We start from the raw sequence: 10,390 nt of genomic DNA on the forward strand, positions 1-10,390 counted from the left end.
AAAAAAGTTCAACGCCGGCTCTGTATTCAGGACACATTGTAACCAAAAGTTCCAGCCAATCCTGTAGTCTGGGGACCTAGCTCGTGGTTCATCAACCGAGCCAACCAAAAGTCACCTAGCTTGGCATTAAAATTGGAGTCTAACATTATATTACTCGTCTTGATGTCCCAGTGAATAATGCATTGCTTCCACTCTTCGTGAAGGTAAAGCAAGTTATTGGTGATCCCAACACGAAACTTAATATAAACAGGATCCCATTCCACACAGATCAAGTACGCTGACTAACACAAACATATCAGTTTGACATATTTATAAAACAACATCAGAATACCAAGTTTTGCTTCCTAGCTAGCTAGTCCTCGATCGGATGGGCAACAGCATCCGTATCAGCACGTTGTGAGCTTCCGCCTGTGAAACCCTATCCAAAAGCCATGCTGAGCTTTCAGTAAAAGGTATCCATTTTGATGCAGGCTCTGCTAAGACAACATTGCCTAACCTTTCACATGCAAACCTAGAATAATTATTCTTGTCTTGTTTGGAGTTCTCTCTCTATAGCTATTTTCTTCCGTGTTTGCTCCTGTAGAACCTGAAAACCCAATGGTAACTTCTGCAGGAAGCACCTTCGCAAGGTCGATGACGTAGAAAATGAAGGAAAGCAAAGACTCGAACTCTCCAGAGGATTAGATGTTTCTTGGTAAGCCCAAGAGATGCTCAAGTTTATAGAAGCTGAATCATAACATATCCGCGCATGACCTACATGCATCTTGACTGTGCAAGCTTGCATTCCAAGAAGTGTAGTTAGAGGAAGCAAGCGAGTTATTGTTGATCCAAACTTGAGACATAATATCAACAGAATCCCATTCCATATTATATAATACGTATCAAATTCGATATGCACAAGTGGGAACCGAGATGAGTAACCGTTGGTTTCATTGAAAGACCTATGAAACAATGCCTGCAGGGGCAAGAAAGAAAGCGAACCCATGGCTATAACCAGAAACATTAGGCCTCGCTGTTTTAGGATGAAGATTGGGACCATCCTCAAGTCAACAACAAAACTGATATCAGAAAAAAAAAAACAAGTTCATTATTAGAGAACTAGAATCAACCTCAGGGGTTACCTTAGCCTTATCATGCTTTGACAGAATTACTCCAGCCAATCTGCTGAAAAATATCCAATGGTATCTCAAACAAGTTAACGAAATTTCACATGTAATAAACAAAACTGTTTGGGTATATATATATACTTGATAAACAAAAGTTCATGGTACAAATGTAATAAACAAGACAGGTTAGGTACATACGAATATTGGATCTTATGTTCGACGATAAAAACTGAAAGAAACAAAAAAAACAGAGCATATGTAAAATTGATATAACTATATTAGTGATCCGGACTCAGTTTTCGAAGATCTCGAAAAGCACTACGATCATCATCGCGCAAATTAAAACCATCGTCGAAGTTCTGCGAATAACTCACAGCATCGTAGTGAAACGTCACTAACGTTTTCGATTTGTTGTTCTTCTCGAATCCGCAACTTCTGACCAATAACAATCTTCTCATCAAACCCCTTAACATCGGAGTTGATCTCGTCTTCTTCTTGTCGTGGTTACTGATTCGAACGTACTCTGACTCTGTGTGGATGAGACAAGATAACGGCGAACTCAAGCATCGACTGTTGACGTACGATGGTTTACGGTTGTCGGCTAGATCTCTATCCATTTTCTGGGAAAGAAAAGAAAAATGAAAGTGTTTATTTTGATTGAATGAAAATTTGGGGTTTGTAATCGACGGAAGAAGAGGTAAAAGCTAACAACAATAAATGGATTTACCAAAAAAAAAATTGAATATAATGTACTACATTTTTGGATGCTTATGTTTTGGCGGTCCAATCATAATTTCTTGATTTTTTGGCAACTCACAATTTCTTGGTTTATGTGAAACTTGTAAGTGTTTTTTTGTTGTTAGTCAACATTTTTTGTTATTGTTATACCTACATGGCTACATCCTTGGTTTGGTAATAATAAAATGGTCATACAATGTGAAGTAACTATCAACTTTAACTCCGTTGCTTAAATTTCATTGACCTAAACGTGCTTATAGATTTTATGGTATGGTTTTAAATTAATCACGCCTAGGGATTTTTTGAATATTTAATTTTCTTATCACCATAAGTAAATCATGATTTTTAATGATATGGGTAATTGTTTGTTTGCCAGAGAGCATTGGTCTTGGGGAACAAGACACTACTCACATAAAGCTACATCACTATCGCTATCTGTTATAATATTATTAAACGTTATCGCTATCTTGAACGTGTGTCGTGTTTGTTTTTTGGGCCTCTCTTCTCTAGTCGAACAACTTATTTTATTTACGTATCTCCCGTGACTCGTTAACTTGTGAGGCCATTACTGTTCTGTTTGTACAACAACAAACACTTCCAAACAAAAAAAGGGACGAAAAACGCTAGAAGGAGGGGTCGAACCTCCGACCTTGTGGTTAACAGCCACACGCTCTAACCAACTGAGCTATTCCAGCTTTCTGCTATATAAATTTCAAACATAAAATATATATATAATATAAAGTTATTTAATTGATTTAAAATTTCACCCTTTTGGAAGCTCACATAAAAACGATTGTGTCACACTCAAACCAATTTACCAGAAATTATCATACCCTAAAAAAAAGGTGTGTGAGAAAAAAATAAAGAAAAAAAGAAAAATGAAGAGAATAAGAATACTGGCAACGCTCGTAATAGCAAACATGTTAATGGCGACTCCAACTTCTCGAGCCTCTCTCAATCTTCTTCGTCGTTCACCTCATCCTAAAAAACCAACCAACGCTCACAAATACTATTTCTCATCTTCTTCTTCTTCACATTTTCGTCCCTCAACTTTTCGTAAATCATACTCTTGCCCCATCTGGTCTTCTTCTTTCTCTTTCTGTCTCCCTCCTCCTAGATCCACCACTTCCNTCTGGGAAAGAAAAGAAAAATGAAAGTGTTTATTTTGATTGAATGAAAATTTGGGGTTTGTAATCGACGGAAGAAGAGGTAAAAGCTAACAACAATAAATGGATTTACCAAAAAAAAAATTGAATATAATGTACTACATTTTTGGATGCTTATGTTTTGGCGGTCCAATCATAATTTCTTGATTTTTTGGCAACTCACAATTTCTTGGTTTATGTGAAACTTGTAAGTGTTTTTTTGTTGTTAGTCAACATTTTTTGTTATTGTTATACCTACATGGCTACATCCTTGGTTTGGTAATAATAAAATGGTCATACAATGTGAAGTAACTATCAACTTTAACTCCGTTGCTTAAATTTCATTGACCTAAACGTGCTTATAGATTTTATGGTATGGTTTTAAATTAATCACGCCTAGGGATTTTTTGAATATTTAATTTTCTTATCACCATAAGTAAATCATGATTTTTAATGATATGGGTAATTGTTTGTTTGCCAGAGAGCATTGGTCTTGGGGAACAAGACACTACTCACATAAAGCTACATCACTATCGCTATCTGTTATAATATTATTAAACGTTATCGCTATCTTGAACGTGTGTCGTGTTTGTTTTTTGGGCCTCTCTTCTCTAGTCGAACAACTTATTTTATTTACGTATCTCCCGTGACTCGTTAACTTGTGAGGCCATTACTGTTCTGTTTGTACAACAACAAACACTTCCAAACAAAAAAAGGGACGAAAAACGCTAGAAGGAGGGGTCGAACCTCCGACCTTGTGGTTAACAGCCACACGCTCTAACCAACTGAGCTATTCCAGCTTTCTGCTATATAAATTTCAAACATAAAATATATATATAATATAAAGTTATTTAATTGATTTAAAATTTCACCCTTTTGGAAGCTCACATAAAAACGATTGTGTCACACTCAAACCAATTTACCAGAAATTATCATACCCTAAAAAAAAGGTGTGTGAGAAAAAAATAAAGAAAAAAAGAAAAATGAAGAGAATAAGAATACTGGCAACGCTCGTAATAGCAAACATGTTAATGGCGACTCCAACTTCTCGAGCCTCTCTCAATCTTCTTCGTCGTTCACCTCATCCTAAAAAACCAACCAACGCTCACAAATACTATTTCTCATCTTCTTCTTCTTCACATTTTCGTCCCTCAACTTTTCGTAAATCATACTCTTGCCCCATCTGGTCTTCTTCTTTCTCTTTCTGTCTCCCTCCTCCTAGATCCACCACTTCCACCTCCTTCCATCCCTTCTCTTCCTTTCCTCCGTCCATGTCTTCCGCCGTCGCCGCCGCCGTGGACTCCGCCGAGACTCTCTCCTCGAATCCCCTCTTGCAGGATTTCGATTTCCCTCCGTTTGATTCCGTTGATGCCAGTCACGTCCGTCCTGGGATTCGTGCTCTATTGAAGCACCTCGTATGTTCTCTCCCCGTTCTTCGTTTCCGATTTATGTATCTTTGATTCGATTTTTTTTTATGGATTTTTTTTTTGAATTTTTTAGGAAGTTGAATTAGAGGAGCTAGAGAAATCTGTGGAGCCATCGTGGCCGAAACTGGTTGAACCATTAGAGAAAATTGTTGATCGGTTAACTGTTGTTTGGGGAATGGTGAATCACCTTAAAGCTGTCAAGGACACACCTGAGCTTCGTGCTGCTATCGAAGACGTTCAGGTCCTCTTTTATAAACAGTCTTCTCATTCTTGCTTTAGTGTGTTTGTGCCGTGAATTTTTTGTATTTATTATTTTGTTTGAATCTTTTCTTCTGCAGCCAGAGAAGGTGAAGTTCCAGCTCAGGTTGGGGCAAAGCAAGCCTATTTACAATGCTTTTAAAGCTATTCGTGATTCTCCTGATTGGTCTTCACTCAGTGAAGCTCGTCAACGTTTAGTTGAAGGCAAGTAGTTCTAGTTTGGAGTATTGAAAGAACATATATTTCATTCTCTTTGCAAGTGTTCTAACTGTTGTTTCAGCTTGATTTCAGCACAAATAAAGGAGGCGGTTCTCATAGGTATTGCTCTTGATGATGGCAAGAGAGAAGAGTTTAACAAGATTGAACAGGTTTCTTTTGAGCTTTTGTATATTAATTTCAGTTTGTTTGAGGTTTTCACTGTCTTGCTTTCCTAAGGAACTGTCATTTCTCAATACTAATGCTTACTTCATTTCGGTTCTTGATTGCAGGAACTCGAAAAGCTTTCTCATAAGTTTTCTGAAAATGTTTTGGATGCTACAAAGAAGTTTGAAAAGTTGATAACAGACAAGAAAGAGATCGAGGGATTGCCTCCATCCGCTCTTGGGCTATTCGCACAGGCTGCTGTTTCCAAGGTATTAATAATACTAACTGAAAAATATGCAACGTTCCATGTTTCTTTTCTTTGGGGGTTTGTCAATTTTTTGCTTCTTGATCCGTGACATTAAGGGCCATGAAAATGCAACTGCTGAGAATGGACCATGGATCATTACACTGGATGCCCCTAGTTATCTTCCTGCTATGCAACATGCCAAAAACCGAGCTCTGCGTGAGGAGCTGTACCGTGCTTACCTAACTCGTGCCTCTTCTGGTGATTTGGATAATACAGCAATTATTGACCAGATTTTGAAGCTCCGCTTGGAAAAAGCTAAGCTTCTTGGTTACAACAATTACGCTGAGGTAGAGTCATCAACCTAAGTATAAGCGTTTCTTTTTCTCTTTCTAATTGGCTTAATGGTGTTCTCTGTTGTTCCAGGTAAGCATGTCTATGAAAATGGCTACTGTTGAGAAAGCAGCAGAGCTTTTAGAGAAGCTTCGTAGCGCTTCCTGGGATGCGGCTGTTCTAGGTAACATACATTATATTTTCGAATCACGTTACTGTTGCAACTTGTAACAGTTTGAAGCCGTAGCTTTGGAATTGACCTCTCCAATACATAATTTTTACTTTTTTTATTCGTTGTATAAATTAGACATGGAAGACCTCAAGAGTTTTGCAAAGAACCAAAGTGCTGCAGAATCTGACAGTTTGACTCACTGGGACACCACTTTCTGGAGTGAGAGGCTTCGTGAATCCAAATACGATATTAATGAGGTTTTTAGTCCTTCTTTAGCTTATTATTCAAATATATCATTTTGAAAGTCTTGATCTTTATCTCCCATTTTGGTCTTTTTAGGAAGAACTACGTCCATACTTTTCACTGCCAAAAGTTATGGATGGACTTTTCAGTCTAGCTAATACACTATTTGGAATCGATATTGAACCAGCAGATGGTGTAGCTCCGGTAAGATCTAGAATTTTATCTGTTTAGTATACATCTAAAATATAATTACTAAAGTCTGCTAATTGAAATATATTATTGATTTGAAGGTCTGGAACAGCGATGTTCGGTTCTACCGCGTTAAAGATTCTTCTGGGAACCCAATTGCTTACTTTTACTTTGATCCATACTCTCGCCCTTCAGAGAAAAGAGGCGGCGCTTGGATGGATGAGGTTGTTTCCCGTAGCCGAGTCATGGCTCAGAAAGGCTCTTCTGTTAGGCTGCCTGTTGCGCACATGGTCTGCAACCAAACTCCACCAGTAGGTGACAAGCCAAGCCTTATGACATTCCGCGAGGTGAATGAGAAAAATTATCATGCTTATATCTTAGCTTGACATGAAATCTCGATTTTTTTCACTTGCTGACTATAACGTCACTCTGATTTACAGGTAGAGACAGTATTTCATGAATTTGGACATGCTCTCCAGCATATGCTTACCAAGGAAGATGAGGGGCTAGTGGCTGGTATCCGGAATATCGAGTGGGACGCAGTTGAATTACCATCACAGTTTATGGAGAATTGGTGCTACCACAGGTACTAAGGAGTTCGTTCATTAACAGAGAGAAATTTTACCCGCTTTGTAATTTTCAACTGAAAGTTATGTTAAATGAGCGCTATGATTCTGGATTGCTGGTTTCAGGGACACTTTAATGAGTATAGCCAAGCATTATCAAACAGGAGAAACACTCCCAGAGGAAGTATACAAGAAACTCCTTGCTGCAAGAACATTCCGTGCAGGGTCCTTTAGTCTTCGTCAGGTGAGTACAAAGTACCACACAAGAAACTGCTAAGGTTTTATATATTCAGTGGTACAAAGTAATGATGGTTCCATGTTTGAATTTCAGTTGAAATTTGCCACTGTTGATCTTGAGCTACACACAAAATACGTACCAGGGGGACCCGAGTCCATCTATGACGTTGATCAAAGGGTATCAGTTAAAACCCAAGTCATCCCTCCACTTCCTGAGGATAGATTCCTCTGTAGCTTCAGTCACATTTTTGCAGGTTAGCAATCCTTTAAAACCCTGAGATATATATACATATATACTTGGTGTTTGGTGGTTTTTTGATTAACCATTCACTTGTTCATGAGTTTTCAGGGGGATATGCAGCTGGATATTACAGTTATAAGGTATATTTGAATCTATACATAGCAAAACTCTAACTGGATTTCATAATTCTCACCCAAATTTCTCGGAAAACTTGCAGTGGGCAGAAGTTTTGTCTGCAGATGCTTTTTCAGCTTTTGAAGACGCTGGACTGGATGACATTAAGGTAACCCATATATGCTATAACCCTTTAATACATTTTTAGTAACGACAAGTTCAGACACGAGATTATGAAATTATAATATGCAAACAGGCTGTTAAGGAAACAGGACAGAGATTCAGAAACACCATACTTGCACTTGGAGGAGGAAAAGCGCCTCTCAAGGTATTTTGATTATGTAGCTGTTCATATAATAATAGTTTCAATATCTATGGCAATTCAGTGTTTAATTGATTCAATATTACGATCATCAGGTGTTTGTTGAGTTTAGAGGACGCGAGCCTTCACCTGAGCCTCTTCTCAGACACAATGGACTCTTAGCTGCTACTGCTTGAATCTTGTATTTTAACACAACATTTTAGTACTCTCAAGATAATGAAAATCAACTTTTCTCAACAAATGACATTGATATATCAACCATTTACTTCACTCAGCTACTACATTGCATTGATTACTTTCTTCTCTTCGATTACCTTTTTTCCTACCAGAACCAAACTCTTGAACACTAACAACAGCAAGAAAAAAATAAGTTCATTGAACCCAAAAGACACTCTCCGTCTTCTTCTTCTTCTCCTCCTGCCCACTCACTCTCTCACCCACTGTTCAGCATTTCACAATTACACTAAACAACTCCTACCTCTAACAGGTAATTAAATAACAAACTCTTCTTCTTGCTTAACCTAGAATTCTCTCTATCTACCCCTTACATCTTTCTCTACCTACAACTGCTTCCTAAGGCTTTCATCCAAAGAAAAAACAAATCCATTCCTTTCAGTTTCTCTCCCTTCCTTCCTTCCTCCCTTTACACCCACAGCTAAACGTTCCTAGTACTTCAGGACAGAATCAATGGCTAAAATCCCCAAATGATTCTATCATTAAGCTTCTTTTGCTTCCACAAATGGCGATTGGACACTATCTGCATCAGAATCACTACCTGATGAACTCCCTCCTGACCCTGATTTTGCAAATAAGCGTCAAACGAAAAAACTATTAGTAATGACACAACTAAAAGGAGAAACTTTTAGCAAGGAGGGTTTTAGGAAAAAAGGTTAAAAGAGATATATACCACTAGACGAGGAACCACTACTAGAACTGGAACTGCCTGAAGAAGAATTAGAGCCACTACTAGCAGCTGCTGCAACAGCAGTACCATCTCTTTCAATCTCTACTGATGGGTAATCTTCTATTGGTATGTCTTCTCCAATGTCAACATCCTCTTCCCCTGCATCTCCTTTCCTTGTTCTTTTCTCCGCACTACCCATTTCTGCCATCGAAGTCTAAGAGACACAGAGGACAAGACAGCAATTTAAGTATTGACAGCACAAAAATCAAACGGCTGTTTGGAGAGGGAGGCAGAGCTGATTCGCTTACCATGTTTCTAGGTGGAGTTGTCACATTCCTGATAAACCCTTGGCGCTTGATTTTGCTAGCCATCTTCTTGTAATTTGTCACAAACCGATCAAGCTCCCATAGAGTCTCATTATCAACAGCTTCTATATCTAGCTCAATTTCGTCTCCATCTTGAGCTAAATGTCCGTTTCTCTTCTTGAGAATCTGAACCAACTGTCCAAGCTTCTCAGGAGGTAAGTCTTGTAGATTCATACCAAGCTTTGACTTCTCCTCCATGGTCATCAACCTTTTGTTTGGATCCTTTGCCTTAGGCTTCGGCAACTTCCCTTTCCTCCCTTTTGTAACTTCACTCACATCAGGAGGCGCTTCAACTTCTTCAGTAACCGGCTGCGGAAGTGGTGGTTGAGGCTGAACCACCGGAGGAGGCGGAGGAGAAGGAGATTGCACACGTGTAGGCTCGACTAATTGAGGAGGCAATGTAGGTTGTGGCGGCTTCACTGAATCAAGCTTCTTAGCTATAGATATTTGCTCTGTTCCTTTCCTAGGATTCGCCACCATAGGGTTCTGATTCCACTGTCTTTGCTTAGACTCAGGTTTAAACTCTTGTTTGAACTCAGGTTCAGGACGAGATGATGAACCAGTGAGTTTTAGCTGCTGAGCCTCGAACTTCTTGAATGCAGGGTTGAACATTCCATCAAAATGATCCAGAAGCTTCTCAGCCATAATGTACACATCTTGACCCTTTGGATTATACGACATTGCATTGTTAAATGTCAATCTCACATCGGTAGCGAAATCAATGGGCGAAACGTAAAGCCCCTTATCAAGATTCAACTTAACCGTACCCAGATCCATAGGTTTCTTCACGATCACATGATAATCATGAAGCCCTAAGCCAACCACATCAACAGGGGTATTGAACACCCAAGCCCATTTATGCTTCATCAGCTTAACCAAGATCTGACCACAAGTATTCAACATACCCGCCAACACTTTCTCCGACTCCGGATCCAAAGTAGCCAATTGATTGCTTCGCTTCAGAGCTGACACATTCTTCTTCTGTTTCTTCTTCTTCGGTCCAAGCTCGTTCGTTTCACCGGCGAAACTGTTCAACGGAGCTGAACGAACGGCGGGAACCTCCGGTAAAGTGTAAGCTTGCTGAGTCCCGAACGTGCCTGAGTCGATCCGTTCTCTCAAGATCCGAACCTGCTCGAGCTCAGAGGTGAAACGCTTCTTCAACTCCCTGAGCTGATTCGAGGAGTACCCAGCGACATTGAAAGTAGCGTAGCTTCCAAAACCCGACGAATCATCGAACTGCTTGCCCGAATTGCTCCCGTCGAAATTAGGGTTAGGGTTAGGGTTAGGGTTGAAGAGAGGAGGAGGATGAAGGCTATTGGTGTTTTCGGCGAGGGATTGGTTCGTAAATTTCCTCATAAAAACGGCGCCGCATTGTTCCTGGTACGACGGTTCGTTTAAGGTAGCCAAAACAGCCGGTGCCATA

The 10,390-nt window shown here is 39.4% G+C and overlaps 3 protein-coding genes and 2 non-coding genes across 6 annotated transcripts; 1 reads left to right on the plus strand and 4 right to left on the minus strand.

Moving 5' to 3' along the window:
- On the minus strand, positions 9-1,804 carry LOC109127635. The gene has a single exon (XM_019232671.1). The coding sequence runs from the start codon at positions 1,721-1,723 to the stop codon at positions 1,385-1,387; it is 339 nt and encodes a 112-aa protein (XP_019088216.1). The 5' UTR covers positions 1,724-1,804; the 3' UTR covers positions 9-1,384.
- Positions 2,466-2,539, minus strand: TRNAN-GUU. Its single transcript has one exon. It is a non-coding gene; the product is annotated as a tRNA-Asn (tRNA).
- Positions 3,716-3,789, minus strand: TRNAN-GUU. The gene has a single exon. It is a non-coding gene; the product is annotated as a tRNA-Asn (tRNA).
- On the plus strand, positions 3,973-7,972 carry LOC104727220 (organellar oligopeptidase A, chloroplastic/mitochondrial-like). Its single transcript, XM_010446270.2, has 17 exons — positions 3,973-4,404; positions 4,490-4,657; positions 4,755-4,878; positions 4,966-5,042; positions 5,163-5,306; positions 5,401-5,631; positions 5,708-5,798; positions 5,922-6,043; positions 6,126-6,233; positions 6,320-6,565; positions 6,659-6,804; positions 6,911-7,028; positions 7,116-7,275; positions 7,371-7,402; positions 7,480-7,545; positions 7,633-7,704; positions 7,794-7,972. The coding sequence occupies exons 1-17, from the start codon at positions 3,973-3,975 to the stop codon at positions 7,872-7,874; spliced, it is 2,418 nt and encodes an 805-aa protein (XP_010444572.1). The 3' UTR covers positions 7,875-7,972.
- LOC104727219 (transcription factor GTE7) lies at positions 8,055-10,389 on the minus strand. Of its 2 annotated transcripts, none has more exons than XM_010446269.2 (3): positions 8,911-10,389; positions 8,606-8,816; positions 8,055-8,494 (listed from the first exon to the last, which is right to left on the minus strand). In XM_010446269.2, exons 1-3 carry the CDS (start codon positions 10,387-10,389, stop codon positions 8,415-8,417), a joined length of 1,770 nt encoding a protein of 589 aa, XP_010444571.1. In that variant the 3' UTR covers positions 8,055-8,414. The 2 variants fall into 2 exon arrangements, with proteins under 2 accessions (XP_010444571.1, XP_019088261.1); XM_019232716.1 differs by having other exon boundaries at positions 8,055-8,500.

Source organism: Camelina sativa, chromosome 11 (assembly GCF_000633955.1).
Source record: "Camelina sativa cultivar DH55 chromosome 11, Cs, whole genome shotgun sequence".
Taxonomy (NCBI): domain Eukaryota; kingdom Viridiplantae; phylum Streptophyta; class Magnoliopsida; order Brassicales; family Brassicaceae; genus Camelina; species Camelina sativa.